This window comes from Centropristis striata, chromosome 3 (assembly GCF_030273125.1).
Source record: "Centropristis striata isolate RG_2023a ecotype Rhode Island chromosome 3, C.striata_1.0, whole genome shotgun sequence".
Lineage (NCBI taxonomy): Eukaryota > Metazoa > Chordata > Actinopteri > Perciformes > Serranidae > Centropristis > Centropristis striata.
Window position 1 is genome coordinate 42846327 of NC_081519.1, and position 24623 is coordinate 42870949.

General features: G+C 36.4%; 3 protein-coding genes across 3 annotated transcripts; 1 reads left to right on the plus strand and 2 right to left on the minus strand.

Annotated features, from left to right (window-relative positions):
- Positions 1–127: 127 nt before the first annotated feature.
- rbp7b (retinol binding protein 7b, cellular) lies at positions 128–3272 on the minus strand. The gene is made up of 4 exons (XM_059328814.1): positions 2868–3272; positions 1886–2064; positions 721–822; positions 128–235 (listed from the first exon to the last, which is right to left on the minus strand). The coding sequence occupies exons 1-4, from the start codon at positions 2938–2940 to the stop codon at positions 182–184; spliced, it is 408 nt and encodes a 135-aa protein (XP_059184797.1). The 5' UTR covers positions 2941–3272; the 3' UTR covers positions 128–181.
- Positions 3273–5089: 1817 nt separating this feature from the next.
- On the plus strand, positions 5090–8412 carry LOC131968130 (uncharacterized). Its single transcript, XM_059328873.1, has 5 exons — positions 5090–5283; positions 5380–5442; positions 6418–6497; positions 6589–6719; positions 7893–8412. The coding sequence occupies exons 1-5, from the start codon at positions 5090–5092 to the stop codon at positions 7980–7982; spliced, it is 558 nt and encodes a 185-aa protein (XP_059184856.1). The 3' UTR covers positions 7983–8412.
- A 3167-nt stretch (positions 8413–11579) lies between these two features.
- Positions 11580–19478, minus strand: h6pd (hexose-6-phosphate dehydrogenase (glucose 1-dehydrogenase)). The gene is made up of 6 exons (XM_059328734.1): positions 19321–19478; positions 17384–17975; positions 15565–15639; positions 15358–15475; positions 14260–14529; positions 11580–13349 (listed from the first exon to the last, which is right to left on the minus strand). Exons 2-6 carry the CDS (start codon positions 17948–17950, stop codon positions 12004–12006), a joined length of 2376 nt encoding a protein of 791 aa, XP_059184717.1. The 5' UTR covers positions 17951–17975; positions 19321–19478; the 3' UTR covers positions 11580–12003.
- Between the last annotated feature and the right edge of the window lie 5145 nt (positions 19479–24623).

Genomic DNA, 24623 nt, shown 5'->3' on the forward strand with positions numbered 1-24623 from the left:
GCCGCCGTGTGGTCGGGAGGAGGTACTGCAGGCTTTAAACATTCACTCACACACATATTACACTCAAAGTACATGCTCTTTATTGACTATAAAAGCTACATTGTGTGTCTTTATGCTAGTTTATTTCCTGGAAGAAGGTCTACACTGTAATTAAAGTTCTCTGAAGTGGTCTGAAGAGGTTTTAAAGGGTCCTCTTGAAGATTTGCTTGCAGACTTGATCCTCGCAAGTAATTTCCTGAGGAGGGAGAAAACATGACGTCCATTAGCAACAATCCTAAAAGTGAGCACATGAATGAATGAATTGTATCAATTTAAAGAGGGAGCAACATTATTTTTTTGTCTAATAAATTATGTATGAACTTACATGATACTATACCTGCCTCCAGTGTTTCCTTACTGCTCCATGTTGAGAGGCACTTCCTCAGTTTGTGCTTTGTTTTTAATAGGATGGGTGGGATGGAGGGTTGGGGATGGGCAGAGGGTGATTGCTTGTTTCTATGTTTTGTTATTTTTATTATTACTACTTTCTCCTTTTTTATGTAAAGCACTTTGTGTTGCATCTCTCTTGTATGAAAGGTGCTATACAAATAAAGTCTGCTTGATTTATTGATATACTCTTATATATATATATATACCATTGATATTAGTAGTATAATACTATGCTTCTGAATTTTACAAAGTGTTGGACTGTAATGAGCCACTAGAGTAAAAACTACGTACCAGATGAAGCTGGTCTCCCTCAATCCAGTGAGTCCACGTCCGGTTCTTCTTCTTTCCCCTCTGAACACACACCAGCTTATCACCTTCCCAGTTCACCACAGTCTGACAGAACAACAATGAAACACAAGCACAGTAAACAACACACTGTGATCACTTCTTCATTATTATTAAAACTGAATAAATGTAGACAAACTACAAACAGCAACATGGCAGTGACAAAAAGTAATAAAACAAAACACTAGGCTTTTATGTGTAAGGAAGTTGTAAGAATAATATAACAGATCAAGACAAAACACACTGTAAGTCACTTTGATGGCAAATAGATATACATGCAGAAGGCATATTGTACATGTGTGTATGCACATAACATAAACATATGCACAGCTCTCCCACATGCTATCATAAAAAAAGTTCACCTATATTTATTCATAGGAGCATTTATGGGTATAAGTCAGGAACTGGCCTACTTTACTTATTTCAAGGGTGCTGAATCCAAAAGAAATGGTTCCTAAGCAAAATTTTGAGTTTTTGACTCTCATTTGCATATCAAAATGGCGGACAAATTGCCCATTTTGCTCAGTCGTTGGACCATTTCCCCCAAGTTTTTTACCAACTTTTAAGGTGAAATTAAGCATTATTTGTGTCATTTTTTAAGGCCGACATAAATATTCAATCAATATCACTTTTAAATTTTCCAGTTGATATTTTGTTTTATATATATATTGATACACAAATGAGAAGGTCAAAAACTCAAAATTTCGCTTGGGAACCATTTTTTTTGGACTCAGTACCCTTGAAATAAGTAAAGTAGACCAGTTCCCAACTTGTACCCATAAATGCTCCTCACTTCTTATAGAAGGCCTTTTTTCAGAAATCCGTCTAGACTATAAAGTGATTACCAATAATGAAAATTGTACTGACACAAGCAGCATTGCCTCAGTATTGTAACACTGATTGACGTCTAATACAATTAGTAGTAAAATAAATAGATTAATAAAGAAATTAAGAAAATCTCACACAGATTAACTATATATAACTATAACTATATAGTAACTATATATATATATATATATATATATATATATAAATATAGTGTGTGATGATAGTTCAGCCACAGAAAACATTCATTTGCTTTCTTTTATTGTCTAATCCTGAAGGTTTATACCTGGCATGTCCTGTTGTCCAGTCCTTTAGTCACTTCTTCTGCCTCTTCTCCAATTTTAAATGAAATCTCGTAGTTTCTGAAGGTACTGAATGTTTGGATTATGAAACAGTCTCCGTCTTGCTTAATCACTTTCTGAGGCTTCAGCAGGGAGGCGATCTTGCGTGTTGCAAAGTCGATGCCTGCGTGACAAAAAGAGAGAAAATGAAAACACATTCATGTAAACTTCACCATGTAACCTGTCCATCATGATTTGACATAAAATAAGTGTTTTTGAGAACGGTTCTACATTCCCAAGATATAAACTCCTCAAGTCAACTAAGCACAAGTTCCCAGCATGTCATAATTAACTCTTTATCAGGCAAATAACTATATTTGGTAACTTCAGGCAATATTTCAAGAAAAAAGTTGCAAATTTACTAGATTAAAGTGGCAAATCTACAAGAAAAAAAGTCGCAGATTTAAGAGATTTAAAGTGGCAAATCTGCACGAAAAAAGTCGCAGATTTACGAGAAAAAAGTGGGGAAAAGCAACTTTTTTCTCCCAGAATCACCACTTTAAATCTCATAAATCTGCACATTTTTTTCTCGTAGATTTGCCACTTTAATCTCGTAAACTTTATTCTCAAAATATTACTTTCGTATGTTTTTTTTTAATGTAATATCCTCCAATATTCTCTAGGGTTGAAATTTGGAATTTGCAAGTATTTCAATGAGTGTCCTATTAAGGGTTAAAGTGGTGAATCTGGGAGAAAAAAGTTGCTTTTTCCCACTTTTTTCTCATAAATCTGCGACTTTTTCGCACAGATTTGCCACTTTAAATCTCTTAAATCTGCAACTTTTTTTCTTGTAGATTTGCCACTTTAATCTAGTAAATTTGCAACTTTTTTCTCGAAATATTACCTGAAGTTACCAAATATAGTTCTTTGCCTGATAAAGGGTTAAACATTCTTTAAATGTCTGTATAAAGAACTGGTAAAACGTACCCAGAGCGATCATGTAGCCCTCAAAATTCTCACTGCTGATCATGTCCCACGTCCCGCTGTAGTCAACAGGCATTTTGGATGTTTGTTCGACTCTTTGAAAGACTCAACAGCACAAGTATGATGATTAAATAGAGTTAAGGTTAATGGGTGGGACGTGTTATTGTGTGTGGATGTGGGTCAGGGGTGATACGGTTCTTGCTGCAGCTACTGAGACACACAAAGGAAGAGCAGTGGGGTGGAAGTTTACTTGTTGGCACATAATATGAGGAAACATAGTGTTCCTGCTAAGACAAATAAGTCTCTGCTAAGGGCTAATTATTAAATCTGATGAGTGACATATTATGATCATTTTCAGGTTCTTGCCTTTATTTTAGGTTTCTACTAGAACAGGGGTCTCAAACTCAAATTACCTGGGGGCCGCTGGAGGCAGTATCAAAATGACCAAAAAAAGACACAAAATTACAAAAAAAAAGACACAAAATGACAGAAAAAAACGAAATTACTTAATAAAGACACAAAATTACCAAAAAAAAGACACAAAATTACTAAAAAAAGACACAAAATGACAGCAAAAAACTAAATTACTTAATAAAGACACAAAATTACCAAAAAAGACACAAAATTATTTTTAAAAAACCCAAACAAAATTATTTTAAGAAGACACAAAATTACAAAAAAAGACACAAAATTACACAGAATTACCAAAAAAGACCCAAAATTATTAAAAAAAGACACAAAATTATTTTTAAAAGACACAAAATTACCAAAATTTAAAAAAAGTAATTAAAGGGACCTTCCACACACAACACGGTAAATGGCATTCATATAAAACTCACATTAAACTTTCATATCAAGGTGGGGGCCACAAAATATCGTCACGAGGGCCACAATTGGCCCGCGGGCCGCCAGTTTGAGACCCATGTACTAGAACATGGTGCTTTAATGTAAAAAAAACAAAACACATACATTTTCTATCTGTCTGAATATATCTGTATTTGGCATCCGGAAACAGCACTTTACCCCTGGACACTAATGTTTTGTAATTCACATGGTTACAAATAGACTTTTCTTATGCTGCTAATTATTATATATTTATTGTGTCAGCGTGTGTCAGTATGTTTTTATTTTTCATCTCAGGGACAATTTTAAATATGTATCTTTTAATGCTGCACTGATCGGAGCTGAGGAGAAACTGCATTCTGTTTATTTTGTGTATGAAAAAACTCAATAAAATGACAATAAAAAGAATCTTGAATTACTATAATGCATGGATGTATAAAGAGAACAAGATACAGCGTTGGAGCCGTGGCCCTGTCCATTCCTATGAAAGTTGTTCAGTGGCACATAAAGCCAAAAATTCTGGCTTCCTTCCTAATAATAATAATAATAGTAACAATAATAATAATAATAATAAAATATGTCTAAATCAAATTTTTTTTTTTACAATTTGGGACTGTAAACACTATTTTGGTCTTTAGAAGTAAGCTTAAAAAAATGAACAACATAATCTAACCTTTAACCCTTTATCAGGCAAAGAACTATATTTGGTAACTTCAGGTAATAGTTTGAGAAAAAAGTTGCAAATTTAGTAGATTAAAGTGGCAAATCTACAAGAAAAAAAGTTACAGATTTAAGAGATTTAAAGTGGCAAATGGAACTCATTGAAATTCCACAAATTTGCCACTTTAAATCTCTTAAATCTGCTACTTTTTTTCTTGTAGATTTGCCAGTTTCTAATTTGTAGTTAACCCTTAATAGGGCACTCATTGAAATACTTGCAAATTAAAAATTTCAACCCTAGAGAATATTGGAGGATATTACATACAGCCAGAATGTCTAAAAAAAACATACGAAAATAATATTTTGAGAAAAAAGTTTACGAGATTAAAGTGGCAAATCTACGAGAAAAAAAGTGGTGAATCTGGGAGAAAAAAGTTGCTTTTTCCCCACTTTTTTCTCATAAATCTGCAACTTTTTTCAAGCAGATTTGCCACTTTAAATCTCTTAAATCTGCAACTTTTTTTCTTGTAGATTTGCAGCTTTAATCTACTAAATTTGCAACTTTTTTCTCGAAATATTACCTGAAGTTACCAAATATAGTTCTTTGCCTGATAAAGGGTTAAACTTATATTATGTGCAGATGCTGGCTTTCAGGAAACACTATCTGCAGCAGAGGTCTTTGTGCACATGCAGCGTGAAATTCAAGCCTTCCTCCTGCTCTCATGTGGAGCTGCTGGCAGTTCTTCAGCTGCAGCAGCCTGACGAGGAAAGCAGGAGTAGAGTTACGAGCATCCATGTTCCTCTACATGTTCATCTTCATGTTCCTCTACATGTTCATCTTCATGTTCCTCTACATGTTCATCTTGATGGCGTATCACAGCAGCAGATGGATACCAAGGAGTCAGAGGATAAAATTGTGAGTTTCTGTCTTGATCTGATAGAAAAATAGCCTACAAGTGTTCTTATTGCAAAGCTTTTTTTTAACCTGCTCATGTTTTTTTTCCATTTGCAGTCAAATAGTGAATGGCGTGTTCGCAGCAGTGGTCCTGGTGCCTCAGCTCTACGTCCTGGGAAGGTAACAAGGACACAGGTGATGGCAGTGAGCCAGGTAGCTCACGGGTCACTGGCACAGGAGGGAGAGCCCAATTTATCATTGTCTCGGTTTTATTTTAAGGGACATTCTACACCAGAATTTAAAAAAATACATCTTTATACACATTATAAATACAGCTTTCCCCTGTTTAGCTTCTAGACTGATTTAGCAACAGTTGCTGAGTGTTAGAGGTCCTCATGAAACGGTTCAAACATGGTGTTAAAGTTGTGAATCAGTCTGTTTGGTCAGGTTTAGTTAACAAAACTTTTGCTTCAATTTAGGGGAAAAAGCACATGTTTAGATACAGCAAAGTATTGTATAAGGAGTAAAATAAATGGACATTAGGGCAGTCTGTGGCCTAGAGGTTAGGAATCAGGCTTATAACGGGAGAGTCGCTGGTTCGAATCCCGGTACTGACAGGTCTAGGACTTAAGTGCCCTTGAGCAAGGCACATAACCCCCCTGCTCAGCTCCCTGGGTGCTGCCCACTGCTTGTGTTCACTGTGTGCAAAAAAAAAAAAGGATGGGTTAAATGCAGAGGTTGAATTTCCCCATTGTGGGATTAATAAAGTAATCTTCTTCTTCTTCATAACTACCGGAAGTGAGACAGTGATGTGAAGCGTGATGAGACTTGATGTGGTAACACTAAACCCATTCAACACCTGCCCATCTAAGTGGACCTTATACCCTCCGTAACATCACTTCCACCCTGACATCTTTCATAATAACTACAGCTTCAACAGGGCGCTGCTAAAAAAAATCTGGGTGGTTTTAAGCTGCAGAACAAACAACCTACGGGGTCATTTTTTGAGCTTGGACAGTCTTTGAAAGACACATTGCGATTGAGTGTGTAAATGCATTTTTGGCCGAAAAGCAACGGGCCACAGTATTTCAGTATATCAGAGAGAAGGCAGACAAAGTCAGCAACTCAAAAATGTCTTTAACTGTCGTGTTAAAGGCCCAGATCCTGGAGATACTGCAAGCAGCCTCTTCTAAACAACCTGTCAGCCTCCATAGCCTCGTCCTTCATAGCTTCAGGTAAAACCCTTCTCATCTCACACATTTCAAAAACACATACATAATACACAATACAAACAAGAAAGCATTAATATTGAGCTAATTTCAACAGGTTTCTCAGTGATATTCACGTTGATAGACCCGGTTCCTCAGAGCTTGTGGGCTTCCTATCACATGTTCGGGCTGCTGACATGCGTTCAGGGATTGTGCACCGTCATCCTGACTCTGTCTGCTGCAGCATGTGTAAGAAAAGACAAAGTGTTCTCTTTTGATTCAGAGAGAAACTGCAGCATGAAAATGATTCACAGTCCGATCTATTCACAGCTAGGTTATAATAGTTTTTGATTTTTCATTAGTTTTAGTTTTAATTTTGTTGTCAATTTTTGTTTTCAAATTCAGTTCGTTTTAATTCGTTTTTGGAGTGAGTTTACTAGTTTTGATTAGTTTTATTTTTTGGAAAATGCTTAGTTTTAGTTTAGTTATAGTATTAGTTTTAGTTGTTTTGTAATGGGGGTGCCAGGTCACATAAGGTCACAATAAATGTTGCCTTTTTGTCAATTTTTTATTGTAAATTTGTCACTTTTTCTTGTAAATTTGACAAATTTTCTCTTTAAATTTGTCACTTTTTTTTCATTAAATTTGACACTTTTTCGGTAAAATTCGTCACTTTTTTTTTGTAAATTTGAGAATTTTTTTAATTCGTTTTTATGAGTTTTAGTTGTTTTGTAATGGGGTATTTGTTGGGTCCAGATTCAATAAGGTCACAATAAATGTTTCCTTTATTTCCTTTGTCTGATCCATCTCAGCCCCAATAAGTTTATTAAGTCATAAAACCAGATAGATGAAATAGATTTCATATCAACCAAAAAGGTTTACTTATGAAAAAAGTTGACAAAGACGAAAACGAAGGACATTTTCACAATAATTTTAGTTAGTTTCAGTTAGTTTTGCAACCATATGTTGTTGTCCTCGTTTTGGGTTGACTGCCTGGTTTTTAATTTTTTTAAATTTTATTTAATTTATTTATTTTATTTTATTTCATTTCATTTCATTTCATTTCATTTCATTTCATTTCATTTCATTTCATTTCATTTCATTTTATTTTATTTTATTTTATTTCATTTTATTTTATTTTATTTTATTTATTTATTTTTCTTCCTGTCTGTTTTTGGTGTCTGTCTCGGTTGATTGTAAGTGTCTGTATTAAATGTTGAAAAATTAAAAATTAAATAAATACTTCAATAAAAAAATTAAATAAATAAAAAAAGTTAGTTTTGTAACCACAAAATACAGTTTCAGTTAGTTATAGTTTTTTTTTTTAAAAACTCTCGTTTTTATTTTTATTTCAGTTAATGAAAATGTGTTTTCAATTTTAGTTTTTGTTATTTCATTAACCATAATAACCTTGATTCACAGGCCAAAACCACCACTGAGCTGTACTACATGTCCCTTATTCTCACTGTTGCTTCTATTTTCAGTACAGGTGAAGTATTTTTTTTAAATTAAATTATACCATTTATAAAGTGGATTTTCAGTTCAAAGGAGTAACACCTGCTTGTGTCTGTTTTAGTGTTCTTCATGGTGAGAGGAGGACTCTGGCTGACTAATAGGAAGTTTGTGGCGGAGGCGAGCAGAAACAATGAGCGGTGAAGCGGTGAAGCTTCCAGCTGTCCACGTCGACATCTGATCCTCCACATATTAACATTTCATGTGGTTTTCATGCCAGCAGCCGCCGGTAACTTTAAACCATGGGAAAGGGACTTAATCCAGCTCACGTTTTATCGCTCACTTCAGAGAAAAAAACATCACAAAGCAGGTGTTTGTCTTGATTGTTCTGCTTTTTTTATTTCTTTGACATTTGTTCCACAATCAGTCAGTCATTGGAGGCTAATCAGTATTTTCCACAGTAGATTCTGTTTAATTATACAAATAGATATATCTGTATACAGTACTGAACATTATATTTATCTCATTGGAAAAGTAAAGCTACATTAAACATGTTGTAGGAGAATTGAAAGAAAATGTTTCATATTTCACTTAGTAACTTTTGCACTTATAAGGGCAAACTCTAAAACAGGGGTCCCCAAACTATGGCCCGCCAAATCAATTGGAGTGGCCCACTTAACTATCCCAAACAATCCCTGTAAACATGACCTGTTTTTTTTAATTGCATTTATTATATATTTATTTATAAAATATCCACATGTACTGATTAAGGTAGGCGCTCTAATTAAAACTGACCTTAGTTGTGAATTATTTAGTATTTTTATTTAGTTTTGGCGGGCAAGGCAAGCTAACGGAAGAGAGTCGGTCAACAAAATGTGGAAACGGAAAATAGATTCTGAATGCAGAATCTATTTTCACCTGTACCTGTAACAAAATCATTGTTAACTGGCATCAGCTTGTGTTTATGTAATTTTGTAATTTTCTACAAAATAAAAGGAATATCTGTGGTACTTCAAATAAACGTGTGAATACTTTTTATTACTTTTCTGCAAACCAACAGGTGGTGCCAAGGCCAACAAATGATCGTTATATTTACACAATAACACTGGTGGTCACTTTGGCCCATATCATTTCCTGTTATAGACTGACCCCGGACCCCATCACAGGAAGAAAAGCTGATGTGGCCCCCACCGAAAAAAGTTTGGGGACCGCTGCTCTAAAACAAGTGGAAAAGTTTAGTAATGGAGAACAAATTCTTTCCTTTCACACGGTGGCAGTGTTGGGCCAGTGCATGCTCACCTTGCAGTGCATGGAAAAATATTCTGCAGCTGAAGCAACTTAAGCCAACAAACACTTTATTCAGTCTTATTTCAATGACTTCTTCACAGACATGTTTGTATGATGGGATGGAGGATCAAACAGAGGCACAATGTGACAAAGTGACTGCTAAAACTCAGCAGCACTTTAGAAAAGGTATAAAATCAACCTATTGTTCCAGGTAAAGCTGCTCTTGTTTGATGTACAAAAACACCTTAAGATCACAGTTTTTGAAGTTAGCTGGAATGTGAATGTGTTTGTTTTTTAATTATTAAAGCACTAAATATTTTGAGTCACCTCAAACATTTTATTAACAAAAGTTTGTATTTTGATGACAGTGGAAACCTCTTAGTGATCACGTCTGTTCGGGTCAAAGTGATAAACTATTATAAACAGATTATTATTGCGCTTTACTTTCCTCTTTTTCTTTATTACACATGCAGATTAGCATCTAAAAAAAAGTTGCAAATTTACTAGATTAAAGTGGCAAATCTACAAGAAAAAAAGTTGCAGATTTGAGAGATTTAAAGTGGTGAATCTGCGAGAAAAGTTGCTTTTTCCCCCACTTCTTTCTCATAAATCTGTGACTTTTTTCCACGCAGATTTGCTACTTTAAATCTCTTAATTGGCATTGTACATTTATTAAATGATGACAGATTTTTCAAAGGTTTTTCAGATTAAATTACTGGACTGTGTGGATTTCAAACACACTGTAATACAGTACAGTAGACCTACTGAATATAAAGCTTACTGCAGTAGGAAGCATGTGGTAATCAGGGTATTGAAAAAAGACAAAGAAAATAGAATAAGCATAGTTCTAATATTTTCTTTCGTATATTTACTTGCATGAAAAGACACAAAATGAACTCTGTAAGCAGACTCGATAACCTAGGAGCAAATTATTTAAAGATTGATTGCAGAGGAATTATTCATTACCAATCTTATAAAACCATAAAAGCAGTGGATTACTGTAACCAGGATCACTTTAAGCGGTTTCCACTGATATGTCTTTTTTTTTAACTCACTTATGAAATTTTAAGCCAGTTTCAAGCTACTCAAAGCAGAAAACACAATCAATAAAATGTAGATTTAAGGTAGCAAAGACAGTTATACTTTGCCTTTCTGCATATTCAAAAAAATCACCTGAGAGATCATATAAACACTCTGATTATAAGTAAATACATCTTTGTTTGTTGGAATTGGATTTCGGCAGCAGATGTTTACAATATCAGATATGCATATAGTATTAGATCACCTGTAATTTGTAAACTGCATATCCTTCATATATTTTTCAAGATTTTCACTCATCTCACATTATTAGGCTTAGAGAAACTATAAAAAAGGCTACATATGGAGTTCACACACACACACACACAGAAAAAGATTTGAATGAAGTTTGAACTTCCAATAAAAAAAGAACCATAATAGTTGTTTTCAACCCATTAATCCTTTATCAGGCAAGAACTATATCTGGTACCTTCAGGTAATATTTCGAGAAAATAGTTGCAAATTTACTAGATTCATATTTTGAGAAAAAAAGTCACAGATTTAAGAGATTTAAAGTGGCAAATCTGTGTGAAAAAAGTTGCAGATTTACAAGAAAAAAGTGGGAAAAAAGCTACTTTTTTCTCCCAGATTCACCACTTTTTTTCTCGTAGATTTGCCACTTTAATCTCGTAGACATTTTTCTCAAAATATTATTTCTGTATGTTTTTCTACAGAATGTTTTTCTGTAAGTATTTCAATGAGTGTCCTATTAAGGGTTAACTACAAATTAGAAACTCAACATTCCTGCCAGACACCTTCGATCAATAAAAAAAACAAGCAGTAATGTTAAGTGCATGGAATTTTTCATTAGCAAACTGAAAAAATGAAAACATGGCTCTACTCAACTTTGCTCGCCCGGTTTCGGTTTTCCTTTTGTAAAAGTTGTGGAGAGTATCTGGATACTGCAAACCTCAGTATGATGTACTGAGGTGATGAGCTGAGAGTCCAGCTGATACTGAGCAGGTTCTATCTGCAGTCAAAAACTAAATAGAGAAAAAAAACACCTGCAGCAAATGTGTTGGCTTATACATTTTTTCCACCAACAAGATGTCCAATTAACCCTTTATCAGGCAAAGAACTATATTTGGTAACTTCAGGTAATATTTTGAGAAAAAATTGCAAATTTACTAGAAACTAAAAAGCAACTTTTTTCTCATAGATTTTCCACTTTAATCTCGTCAACTTTTTTCTCAAAATATTATTTTCGTATGTTTTTTTTACACATTCTGGCAGTATGTAATATCCTCCAATATTCTCTAGGGTTGAAATTTGGAGTGTCCTATTAAGGGTTAAAGTGGTGAATCTGGGAGAAAAAAGTTGCTTTTTTTCCACTTTTTTCTCGTAAATCTGCAACTTTTTTTGCGCAGATTCACCACTTTAAATCTCTTAAATCTGTGACTTTTTTTCTTGTAGATTTGCCACTTTAATCTCGTAAACTTTTTTCTGAAAATATTATTTTCGTATGTTTTTTTTACACATTTTGCCAGTATGTAATATGTAAATTTGGAATTTGCAAGTATTTCAATGAGTGCACAATTAAGGGTTAAAGTGTTGAATCTGGGAGAAAAAAGTTATTTTTTTCCCACTTTTTTCCTCGTAAATCTGCAACTTTTTTCTCAAAATATAACCTGAAGTTACCAAATATAGTTCTTTGCCTGATAAAGGGTTAAAGCAGCTACAAAAATAGTTTTCCAACTGAAAGTTTGGAATGTAATTCCTATCCTAAAAGTGCATCATAGTCAATATACCAGACAAGCCTGCCGTCTTTAGGCTTCACCCCAGTGACAGGATATTTGTCCTGATTGTCCTTTGCTCGGCTCAGCTGGGTGACCAGCTCATGTTTGCCTTTGCCCATCACTAACAGAGCGACTGTGCGAGCCTGGTTGATGGCGCTGAAGGTGAGGCTCATGCGTTGGTGCGGCTTGGCGGGGCTCTCGGTGAGCACCACCAGACGCTCTCCGAACTCCTCCACCTTACTCCCAGGGAACAGAGAGGCCGTGTGGCTGTCATAGCCCACTCCCAGCAGCACAAAGTGAAAGCTGGAGCCGTTCACCAGCTTAGCCACCTCCTTCTCGTACAGCAGTGCTCCTCCGTCCTCCTCCACACACAGACGCTGGTTGAGCTGCACCGGCATGGGGTGGATGTTGTAATAGGGGATCCTCACGTGCTGCAGCAGGTTGTCGTGCAGGTTGCGGAAGTTGGACTCGCTTTCGGTCAGCGGCACGCAGCGCTCGTCCACCATCCAGACGTGGGTGTCCGTCCAGGGGAAGGAGAAGTGGTGCAGGGCCAGCCGGTGGAACAGAGCGAGTGGAGTGGCCCCACCAGAGAGCGCCAGGTGGAAAACGCCTCCCTCACGCACCGCTGCCTCCGCTGCTGCCTGAATATCTGCAGCCAGCCGGTCCACCAGCTCCTCCGACCACGCCGACACCATCTCAGCACTGCGGAATTTGCCTTGCATCACTTGGAAACCCTTCGCCGAGGCGCCGCCCGCCTGGTCAGAGCCGATTATCACCACTTCGTTGTTGAAGCTGATTTCTTTCCCTTTCACGCGGACGTCCAGCAGGTCTCCGTTCTCGGCCCCCCCGGGGTAGATGCGGGGGAAAGTCAGCGCTAGGCTGCTGAGCAGCGGCGTCCATAAGCCCCAGGACGCCAGCAGGTTCTCAGTATTAATGAAACTATTCTTACGTCCAGCAAAAATGTGAGAAATAAGTTCTGAGTATGCTTCCTTCTGCTCTAATGGAGTTTGGACATAATAGTCTGAAATAGGTAAACCTAGAACATTGACGTCTGTATGCTCAGTCACTTCTTTCCACTCACTGTCCATTAAAACGGGCTTGAATAAATTCTTACTGACAAGAATTGCTGGATATTTAAGGCTGCCATGCCCAAAGTGGAAAACTATCTGTTTGGGCTTGCAGTGAACGCTGTTGTGGTTTTGAACACAAAATATGTCGTTCTTGAACAGAATGCGTGCGTATCCCACCCGTTCATCCAACATCTTCCCTGAGATCAAAAGAATGGGCACACCTTCATACCGGGCCTCATCCACGTAGGCCAACACAGCTGAAAGACACAGAGAGGATCATTAGCACAGCTAGATTTGTTGTAGAGCAAGTTTACAACAGTGAGGAATATATACAATCATAGGCTACGTTTACATGAGGACGGTCTCAACAGAAGACGCAAAAGTGGCGTTGCGTCTTCACTTTTTATTCCGCGTTTAGACGAGCGTTTTCAGGAGAACGTGAGCAGATCAGATCAGAGTTTTGTGTCTTGTCAGTGTAGACGACACGCTATGGAGGAGAGGATTTAACTTTTCCACTCTGGAGCGTGGTTTCAGATTTTTGCCTCTTTAAGCCCCAAAAACGCCGTCACCGTCTAAACCAGGGGTGTCAAACTCTGGCCTACGGGCCAAATTTGGCCCGCAGTGTAATCTTATTTGGCGAGCCAATATCAAATTATTATATAATTATTGTACTATAAAAGCTGACCCGCCGGTATTATACGGCGCATTTACCGCTAATACTAGATTTATTATTCTTATTTTATTTTTAAATGTATTAACCTGTTGAAAAACTTTATTTTGATATTTAAATCAGAAGGATGCAAATATCAAAAGAGACATACGATTTTTATTGAATTTTTATTTAATAAATTAATGACATTGATGTGTTTTTTATTTGAAATTTGATTTTGCATGTCTGCACTATTTAGTTATATATTGTATGTTTATAAGCGTTGCTGGTTCCATATTTAATGTTAAAGCAAAACATGTTTGGTATATATTAAAAGGTTTATTTGTTCAATGTTGGCCCGCGATTTTATTCAAGTTTTAAATTTTGGCCCATTGTGTATTTGAGTTTGACACCCCTGCTCTAAACGAAAGGCACTTCCGATAAAATATTTTGTCATTTTTACCCGAAAGCGTCCTTGTGTAAACGGGGCCATAATAAAGAAAAAGAAAATCTGTCACCTGCAAATGTTGGCGTGAGGCTGATGTGGTCTTTGGTCTTATTCAGCTCCTGCTGGACGGCTGCTTTGTACTCCTGGTACTGGCCCGTCACGGCCTGGTTCCTCCCTACAGGCAGCAGGGAGCTGAAGATGTCCAGTTTGTTCCGGAGGACTTCCTCCGTGCTGCTCAGGTTCATGGGGAGCTTGGAGGTCAACAGGGTCATGATCTCCGTCAGGTGGTTCTGGATCACATCTCTGATCACCCCGTACTGGTCATAGAAGGCAATACGACCTTTGAGGAGAAAACAGCAAACACACAAACACATTACTTTATCTTTAGGAATTTGTGCAATTGTTTTCCTTTCTAAAAAGACTTAAATGTGCAATATGTAATTTTTTGCTGCCAGGGGGCAGAATAATCTTCAGTGGTGTCCTTATCTCCAAAACAAAAGGGAAAATGTGATTAAAACTGTTAAAGAACACCCAATAGTTTCACTTTAACCCTTAATAGGACACTCATTGAAATACTTGCAAATTCCAAATTTCAACCCTAGAGAATATTGGATGAGAATGCATACTGCCAGAATGTGTAAAAAAAACCCTGGGGAGGGGGGTAATATTTTGAGAAAAAAGTTTACAAGATCAAAGTGTCAAATCTACTACAAAAAAATGTGCAGAATCTGCGAGAAAAAAGCTTTTTTTTGCACTCTTTTTCTCTTAAATCTGTGACTTTTTTCTTGTAGATTTGCCACTTTAGTCTAGTAAATTTGCAACTTTTTTCTTGAAATATTTTTATTTTTTATTTTGGATATCCGCTGAAGTTACCAAATACAGTTCTTCACCTGGTAAAGGATTAAAGATCAGTATTTCTCCGACTTGTCTCTCTGATAAATTAAGATCCAGACGTCTGATGACTAAAACCCCTCATCAGGTTCAAATATGTAGTTGTAAACTGTGATAATGTTGCTTTAACCTGGATAAAAACTTTTAGCATGGTTGGGAATATTTGGGATAATAGGCAACCCAACAAAACAACCTAGGTATGGTTGTTTTAGACATATTAACACAGAAATGTTACCGTTTATACTTTAAGTGCAACATTTACACAATTTTCAATCACCTTTTACATCCAGAGTCTCTTTCAGTACGATCTCCACTCTCTCGATGTGGTGCTTGTTCCAAATGGGATCCAGAAACTTCTTGTTCTGTGTCCTAAATGGAAGTATGTTTGCAACGACCTTTTCACAAAAGCAGAAAAACATTAAACCGTTAAATCACACGTCTCCATTACAGGGTCACAGACATAGAATGTGTAGACTTTTCTCACCTGCTTCCCCAAGTAATGGTCGATTCTGTACATTTCTTCATCCTTCAGGGAGTTTCCGAGCTCAGATGCAAGCACCTAGATAGAGTAGATGGATAAGATAGATCAGATGCTTAACCCTTTGATGCACAACATGGGTCTAAAGTGACCCGACAGAGTTTTTATGTTCTATATCTTTGCAATAAATTATTTTCATCATTCAGTATTCCAGGTTTTCCTCAGTTTGTTTTGATCATCATACATCCTAATTTTATGTTTTCCTTTATTATTATTTTTAACAAAATCCCCTTTTGTGTCACTACTCTTTTAATGCACAACATGGGTCAAAAATGACCCATATCCATTTTTTAGCTAAGTAGCTTGCTAAGCTAAATACTTAGCTAACTTCTTGGCTAAGTATTTAGCTAAGTAGCTTGCTAAGCTAACTTCTTGGCAAAGTATTTAGCTATGTAGCTTGCTAAGCTAACTTCTTGGCTAAGTATTTAGCTAAGTAGCTTGCTAAGCTAATTCATTAGCTAACTTTTTGGCTAAGTTTCTTGCTAAGCTAAGTAGTTAGCTTAGCAAGCTACTTAGCCAAGTAGTTAGCTATGTAATAATACAAAAACGTTTTTTCTTCATAAAGTATAAGAGGCAAAATGAAAATAATGATCTGTTGTTATAAAAAACAAGATATTTAAAGAATACTTGGAATATTCAATCATAAAATAAGTTGATATCAAAAGATAGAGCACAGAAACACACAGCAGCATTAAATAACATGGGGAATGAATGCGGGTCATTTTTGACCCATGTTGTGTATTAGAAGGGGGTCAATATTAGGCCTGGGCCGATAATCAATAAATCAATTAATCGCACAATAAATTAAATGAACTCAATAATTTTGCCGGCCTCGATATATCGCCATGCGCATGCGTGTTTGTTTTCCTCGTCTGTTGCCTCCAAGCAGGCTGGATGACCAGAGGGTTCACTCTGTGCTGGATCGCTTTTGTTCCATAGCAGAATGAGCGGAGTGAGCCCTCCTGTCAGTCATCCAGTCTCTTTGTCTCTGTGGGGAAGGCTGGGCCGCTAGCATTGGCTACACACAGAGTGCAGCAGGTGAGCCTCGTGCGGAGCAACGCCAGGAAAAAAGATGATTGCAAAGCCAAATGCCACAGCCCCGGTGTGGGAATATGTCGGTTTCAAACCGAATGAAAAAGGTGAGCCCATCAACACACGGACGAGCCTGTATGCCGAATTTGTTCAAAAGTGGTGGCAACAAAAAAAGCCACCACAACAAACTTGCATGCCCATCTAAAGCAGAACCACCCGACCCAGTTTTCCCAGCTGGGGAAAAAAACTGCACCTGGAGATGCAGAGCCTTCGTCCCGACAGTCAACACTGGTCGACAAAGTAAATATAAACGCTGTGCGCTCACAGAAAGTGGAGTTTGCTACATCGCAAAATAAATGCTGCCCTTTAAAAAAAAAAAAAAAAAAAAAAGTTTGTTTTATTTATTTAGGATATTTAAACGTTCTTAAAATTACAATTACAATGGTAGAAAACACTGAGAAATAAAAGTGTATTGTATTTGAAAGGGTGTGCATTATTATGATATATTATCATGTTGACAATAATATCGTTTATCGGCAATAATTTGTGGGACAATATATCGTCCAGCAAAATTTGTTATCGTCCCAGGCCTAGTCAATATGTTGTGCATCAAAGGGTTAAATAGATACTGTAGTAATCCTGCAGAAAGTTCTAGTAAGCAGCACAAAAAACACACACAATCACAGTATCAAAGCTGCTCAAATGCATAATATAAAAACACATAAAAACAGACCTGAGCACTCCTGTAATCATGGCCGAAAGGTTTCTCCAGCACCACCCTCAGCCACGCCTCGCTGGTCGGCCTGCAGCTATTATTTATCTTTTCAGCAATATCTGCATATGCAAATGCAGGTACTGAGAGGTAGAAGAGCCGGCCTGCCTCTGTTATTCCCTCTTGTTGGAGCTCTTCCTTGATGAGCTTGGCCAGGTTCTGGTAGTCTTCTTGGTCCTTCAGCTGCAGATACTGTGAGAGCCGTAGGAACTGGTCCTTCAGCACGGCACAGCGCTCCTCTGACACGTCCTTCGAGCAGGAAACCGCCTTCAGGATCTCAAAGAAGATCGGCTTGGCCGTGTCGACAGGCGACAGCCCGCCGCCGTAGAAGGAGAAGGTGTTTCCACTGCTGACCTGGTTGACGTACAGCTGAAAGAAGCCCTGCCACAGGTACTTCTTAGCCAGGTCACCTGTTCCTCCCACTATCACCACCGAGACATGGCCCGGTTTCTGAGACTCTTGGCTCTCCTCGCCATTTCCTCCCTGGACACTCAGAGCGACCAGAAGCAGGAGCACCGTCACCAACATGCTCTGGTCCTAATGGTCCAAACTCCTGTATCAACCAGAAATGAGAGAAAATACTGTCATGGAGGCAATTATCTACTGCAGCATCACTGAGCAATTCAGACATCATATCAAAGATAACTACATGATTGAAACCAGAGCATGAAAATTTATGTTTTTGTACAATTGCTTCAAACAATTCAGCTCAAAACTAACTTTTTTTTTTTCTTTAAAAAAAAAAAAAAAAAATTTTATTGCATTTTCCAACATAGACAAAAACGACAAACAACACACTGTGGCCACAGAAAACAAATATCCAATTACAATACAATGAAAATGCTCTGTCCCATAATGATTGACAGTGATGTAGCAAATACACATCTGGAAAGAAGTGAAGTTGTTAAAAAATAAACAAACAAAAACATTTTTTTCAAAAATCTCAATTTCCATTTCGAGAGAAAATGCAATTTTTTTTTGATAATTAAAAATAATAATTATAAGTAAATTAATGTCCTGCCTTATAACCCAAAAATATCAGTTAGCCAGTTTCCCTCATTGCCATCTATCATCCCTTTTAATACAATAGTTAGTTTTAAAAATGCAGGCAATTTTGGTTTCCATAACTAAAAATACAGCATTCATTTTCAGCTCCCTTATATTTAGAGCAATTGAGATACTACGCAGTTACATGTCAACTTAGTAATGAAAATGTGACGTAAAAGAATACAAATTTTACTGCAGTAACAGAACAAAATGATTTTCTTTCATAGAGTTTGAGAGTGGCTTGATTCCAATCTTAAACCTAATTTGCTTCGCTACCATCTCTGAAACAGATCTCTGTTTGCACACGAGTACGATCACCAACAGATCACTGTCTGGTTCCAGTTTTTAAAAAATGTATTAACTTTAGGGTCAATGTGTTGCTGTATGCTTTCCAGTTTAATATGGCAAACATTACTGTTAAGCTCCAATTGATTTACCTATTCATTATTACCATGATTACTTGTTTTGCATATAGAATGTCAGAAAATAGTAAAAAAAAAGGCCTATTACAACTGTCCATACCAGTTTGATGCTGTTTTTTCTGTCTGACCTATCATGTATGACTAAATAATAACAGCAATGCATCACAATTAAGAGGCTAGAACAAGTTATTCTTTTGCATTTGTGACTGAACGATTCATTATCATAATAACTGAATGGTTACACTTTGTACCATGAATGCCACATAGCAGAAAAGCAACACCTGAGACACCAGCAACAGATACTGCGTTCTTTTGCAATGCCAAAAAAATCATGAATAAATAACACAAGTTAATAACTTAAAACGTCTAAAGAGCTAATATAGAAAATGCATTTGAACACTATGAATATAAAGCGAAAGTTACTGTTACCTTCAAATACACAGACCAGAAGACAAACAGATAAGAAATAAATAACTTGTCTCTTTCTCCAGCTGCTTTAAAGTCCCTTCTGAGGTGGTGATAATGCTGCAGAAATATTATCATGAGCATAAAGAGCAGTGGATACTGGTGGAGCAGGGGCGTGGACTTTGCACTTTGCCCAGGGCCACTGAGCTTCCTGAAAAAACTATTCTGCTGGGAAGTGACAAAGCCCACTCATTGATGATTTTGCAACAACCTCAAATTTGTTTAGCAAGATAGGAAAGGCCAAATCTTTAAACCGTTTGACAAAAATCCGGGAAATGAGCGCACGGATGGGTTGGGGAGGGGGATAAGTTGTAAGGAGGACAATGTGCTGAAGACAATGCACAACATTTTCCACATGCAAGCATGTGTGCGTTTTGACTATCAACGCAATGATAACATGGTCATTTCACAGCGACAGTTTAGTGATAAGTCAACTGCACACACAGTTTTTAAATAAGAGAGAAAGACAGATCATCTCCTGTTTAACATCATGGCCTGCACAGCTGCAGGATAGAGAACCAATAATAATAAACCTACAGCTTCGTGCTGACTGAGGACCTTACGGAAGTAAAAGCTAAAAAATACTGAATGTATTGTAACTAGTCACTTAAATAGTAAAAAAAAAAGTATATTCTGCATTTCATTTGGCAAGCAAGCAGCACAAAGATGCCTGTACAGTGATATTTAGTTAATGTTTGACAGGAAAGTAAAAGCAAAGTCACTCACTTTGTTTAATCTACTGTCATTTATTTGAGGTATCCAATGTGTTCTCATGGAAGGGCATTTTAAGTAGCACACCTCTTTTCAGGACATTTCCAGTATCATGTCTACACAATTTTTAAGCTTTTTACCTCCTTTAACATTTGTTCTTATTCCCAACTTGTCACATAAGGATGCATGGTCACAATTTTAACCATGTGGTTGACGTTATGAATTTAAACTAAACTATTTAGTTACGTTTAGGAAAAATATCATGGTTTGAGTTGAAATAATGATGTCTGTTGCATATGCTTACTCGACACTGACTTTTGGTTTCACATGGGACATCAACAACGCTCTTCTGGGCTAAAGTCTCCCTACGTGGACTTTTTGCCTCTTTATACTGTATACTTATTTGATGCATGATATCCGGAGCTCTTGCTCTGAACATGTAATACTGCTGCCGTGTCAAATTACATGTCAAAAAGGAAATTGGCATGTTTAAAAGCATTGACAGGGTTTCAACAGTTTCAAATATTTTCAGCTTAAACTGTCTGAACATCCTGTCTTGTCACACAAAACACTGAATGTACTTGTGCTTAAAATGTGCTTAAAATGTATTTTTGCTTTTAACTGAAAAGGCACCGCGCTTTAAGGCATAAACAGACTTTGAAGGAAGAGTTTAATAATAAAATAAATAAATAAAACAACCTTAATTTTTTTTTTCACTTCTCCAGTCAAACAGTACTTGCATTCTGTCCTTATGGTACCCAGATCTAGAAAAAAATATGTTTTTGTATGGTTTAGCTATCAGCCAATCACTGCAAGTGTTATTTATTGTAATGCTACATGTGACTGGAGTTGGCAGTACAGCGTCCTAAGATGCCACCAAAACATTAAAAAGTAGGTTACCACAAGCCGTCTGATACAAATAAATTCAGAGGTGCTATTTTATGCAACTGAATGCTTTCATTCACATGATGGGTATCGAAGGATGGCCCAAAAAAACGAAAAAAAAAAAAAAAAACCCCAACCCTAATCAAACCAAGCTGGCGTCAGTATCACTTTAAGGATACTGGTATCATAATTTATTTTAACAATACCTAGCAATAACCGAGACAGTCTCTCAATATGAGGAATCCAAGTTTGTGTTGGTGAACATGCAGCTGTAGTATTATAGAGCTTAAGTTAAAAGCCAAGGCCTAGGGCAGGGGTAGGCAACCTGCAGCATTAAATAAATGTTTCAACAACTAAAATGTGCATCATAGCTTCTGAAACACTACGGCCTGGTGCCTGAAACTCTACATTTTGCAAACTTCATGTCTTGTTTTGTGTTTCCCTTTCGTTCTAAAACTCCTGAGACATTTATTTGGTGTCTAGCCTCTGATTTGCACTCGGGTCCTCGCTGCATTCCGACAAAATCATATTAATAAATGCTCATTAGGCCCTATTAGTATTATTGGTAGGCTAATGTAGACTTAGAAGGCTGTTTTATCTTCATTGTAAGGTCCAAAATAAGGTTTGTGGCTCCATTCCAACATTTTTTCACTTTTTCTGGCCAACAATGGATCTTTCGTTAGTAAAGGTTGCTGACCCCTGGCCTAGGGGTTATAGACATGATTAATTACAGAACATTTTATTTTTCCCTCTCTCTCAGTCTGTAGGGAGACTGAAATTTGTACACGTCTACCAGAACACCCAAAGTATGACGCTTATTAGTGAGTGCAACATGTGGAGTCCCTGCCTTCCACAATCATGTTTACACAGTGGCAATGCAAAGAGCAAAGGCCATCATGAGCTTGATCAACATCTGAATTTAAGCCCCTGATCTACTTTGTTAAATATCACTACAGTCAAAATGTTTTTTTGTAACAAATATCCCGAGCTCTCAGAGTCAAAGACTGCTAGTCATGAAAACCGCTCTGTTTTATTTTTTATTCGGCTGTTGGCCTTATCGAGACTCCAGCACACATTTCTCATTTATCAGTGTGTAATATTAATTTGCTCTGGAGGAAAAGTGTTTCTTGAGCTTCACATCTTTTATAAAGTTTAGCAACATCCTAAAAGACACACCAGCCAGCTAGAAAACGATATAAACAGACTGTTTATTATCACTGCTTTTTAAAAACTAGCCTACAGTACAGGCCAAAAGTTTGGACACACACCTTCTCATTCAATGTGTTTTTCTTTATTTTCATGACTATTTACATTGTAGATTCTCACTGAAGGCATCAACACTATGAATAAACACATATGGAATTATGTACTTAACAAAAAAGTGTGAAATAACTGAAAACATGTCTTGTATTTTAGATTCCTCAAAGTAACCACCCTTTGCTTACTAGAATATAAGACATGTTTTCAGTTATTTCACACTTTTTTGTTAAGTACATAATTCCACATGTGTTCATTAATAGTTTTGATGAATCTACAATGTAAATAGTCATGAAAATAAAGGAAATGCATTGAATGAGAAGGTGTGTCCAAACTTTTGGCCTGTACCGTACATATCACTTGTTTCCTTATCTTTTTCCACTATTGACTTCTACTTTTTCTGTTTATTTCCGTGTCGTAATCAGTAAAGTGGCTTATCATTTGAAAAGACAGTGTCTTCATTCAGCTTTTGACTTCATTCCTGCGCAGCTGTTCCACAGATTTTATCCAGCCGATTCCAACACATGATTCCCTTCGTCACAAGCTGCTTTTATTCTCCATCAGTCACCAAATATTTGCTCAAAATGGATTCATCAGTCCATCGAATTTGCGGTGCAGAGCGAGCAAACAGGATGTAAATCACATATGACCTTCAAGGACTTTTTTTTTTTAGCATCAATGTATTTTAAGCAAGACCACATTTCCCAGCATACATTGCCGATGTACAATGAGAACTTGTCTAAGAACTGAGAAGTTTTGTTCATCACAAGAATATGGTTGCATCCTTAAATCAGTCAGCAACTGTGCTGCTTTGGCAACCGTTTATACGCTCTATGTTTATCTCATAACCTCGTCAGTAGCGTTCAGTTCCAACCGCATGCTCACTTATGATTGTGACCCTGGAATAATAAGCCTATTTAATATAATTACAACACAAGCAATCTGCTTGTTTTTTAATATCGGAGTTGCAAACATAAACCACAGATTTATTTTTATATAAAATTAAAAATATAAATCGTACTTCTTGAAATTGGTGTACAATCTTGAAAATATATTTTCCTGATATTTTTGCAACACGTATATATTTGAAACATAACATTTTGTTTTGCCTAGCTCTTCTAGTTTAAGTTACGGATTACATTTGTTTGATTTTTTCTTTTACTTACGTTGAGTTTATATGCTCCATAAAATGTTTTGTCCAATTCCCAATAACCATTTGTCTTGAAAAACTAACTTTTTTACGCATTCAATTTTCTAAAAACAAGTAGACATGTGTTATATTTATGTTGAGTTGTGTAGTTACATTATCCAAAATGTTACCAACAAATTTAAACCTAGAGAATTAAAGAGAAATCTTTCATTTTAATCAAAGTGACGGTCCGTTACCATTCATTTGTGGTTGTGATGAACTGAGTTTTTATCCAGCTTAATCAAAATAGTGTATATTTACAGAAAACACAGTTTTATCTGGTTGGACTTAACATACAGGTGCATCTCAATGAATTAGAATATCATAGAAAAGTTCATTTATGTCAGTAATAAATTTAAAAAAGTGGAAATAACACATTATATAGATCCATTACACACAGGATGAAACATGTCATGTCTTAATTTATTACATTTCTTCAAATTATAATGATTATGGTTTACATTTAATGAAGACCTAAAATTCAGTGTCTCAAAAGTATGGCCTCTGAAAAGTATGTCCATCTCTTTGCACTCAATACTTGGATGGGGCTATTTGACTTGAACTACTGGAAATGGACTTTTCCATCATATTCTAATGTATTGAGATGCACCTGTATGTCTTTGGTTAATTGAATATATGTCACAAAAGCAGTGGCGGTTCTACACAGGGGCCTACAGGGGCAACTTCCCCCGTGAAAAAGTCCTTGGCCCCTGCTGTGGCCCCTGTGTCAAATTAATAATAAAATTATCAATTTATAACGATGAACGTCGGAACAATTCTTACCTTTTTTTGTTTAAACAATATCTCATTGTACACAAAAGGAACCCAGAATGTGCACATTGTATAATAATTTAATTGTGCAATAAAAGCTTGTGTATGTATATATACATATGGGTCAATGACGTGATCTAACCCAGTGTCAGTTGGTGTAACTGGTAATTTTTTTCCCATAAAAATCTTATTATATACAGGAAAATAAATGTGATCTTAAATGAGAGAAAAAATAAAATCCATGTCTGCATTGCAACATTATGGTCTATAACAAATTTTACATGATTTGTCAAAACTTTTGAGAAAAAAGTTGTTTTTAGAATATGTTCTGCTCAATATTGAGGAAATGTGGAAATGTAGAAATACTAAAAAGTTTTTTTAATTTGCTGTTTTCTAAAATGAAGTTTAAATAGTCACTTTAATACACTGTAGGTGGATAAAATATTCAATATTA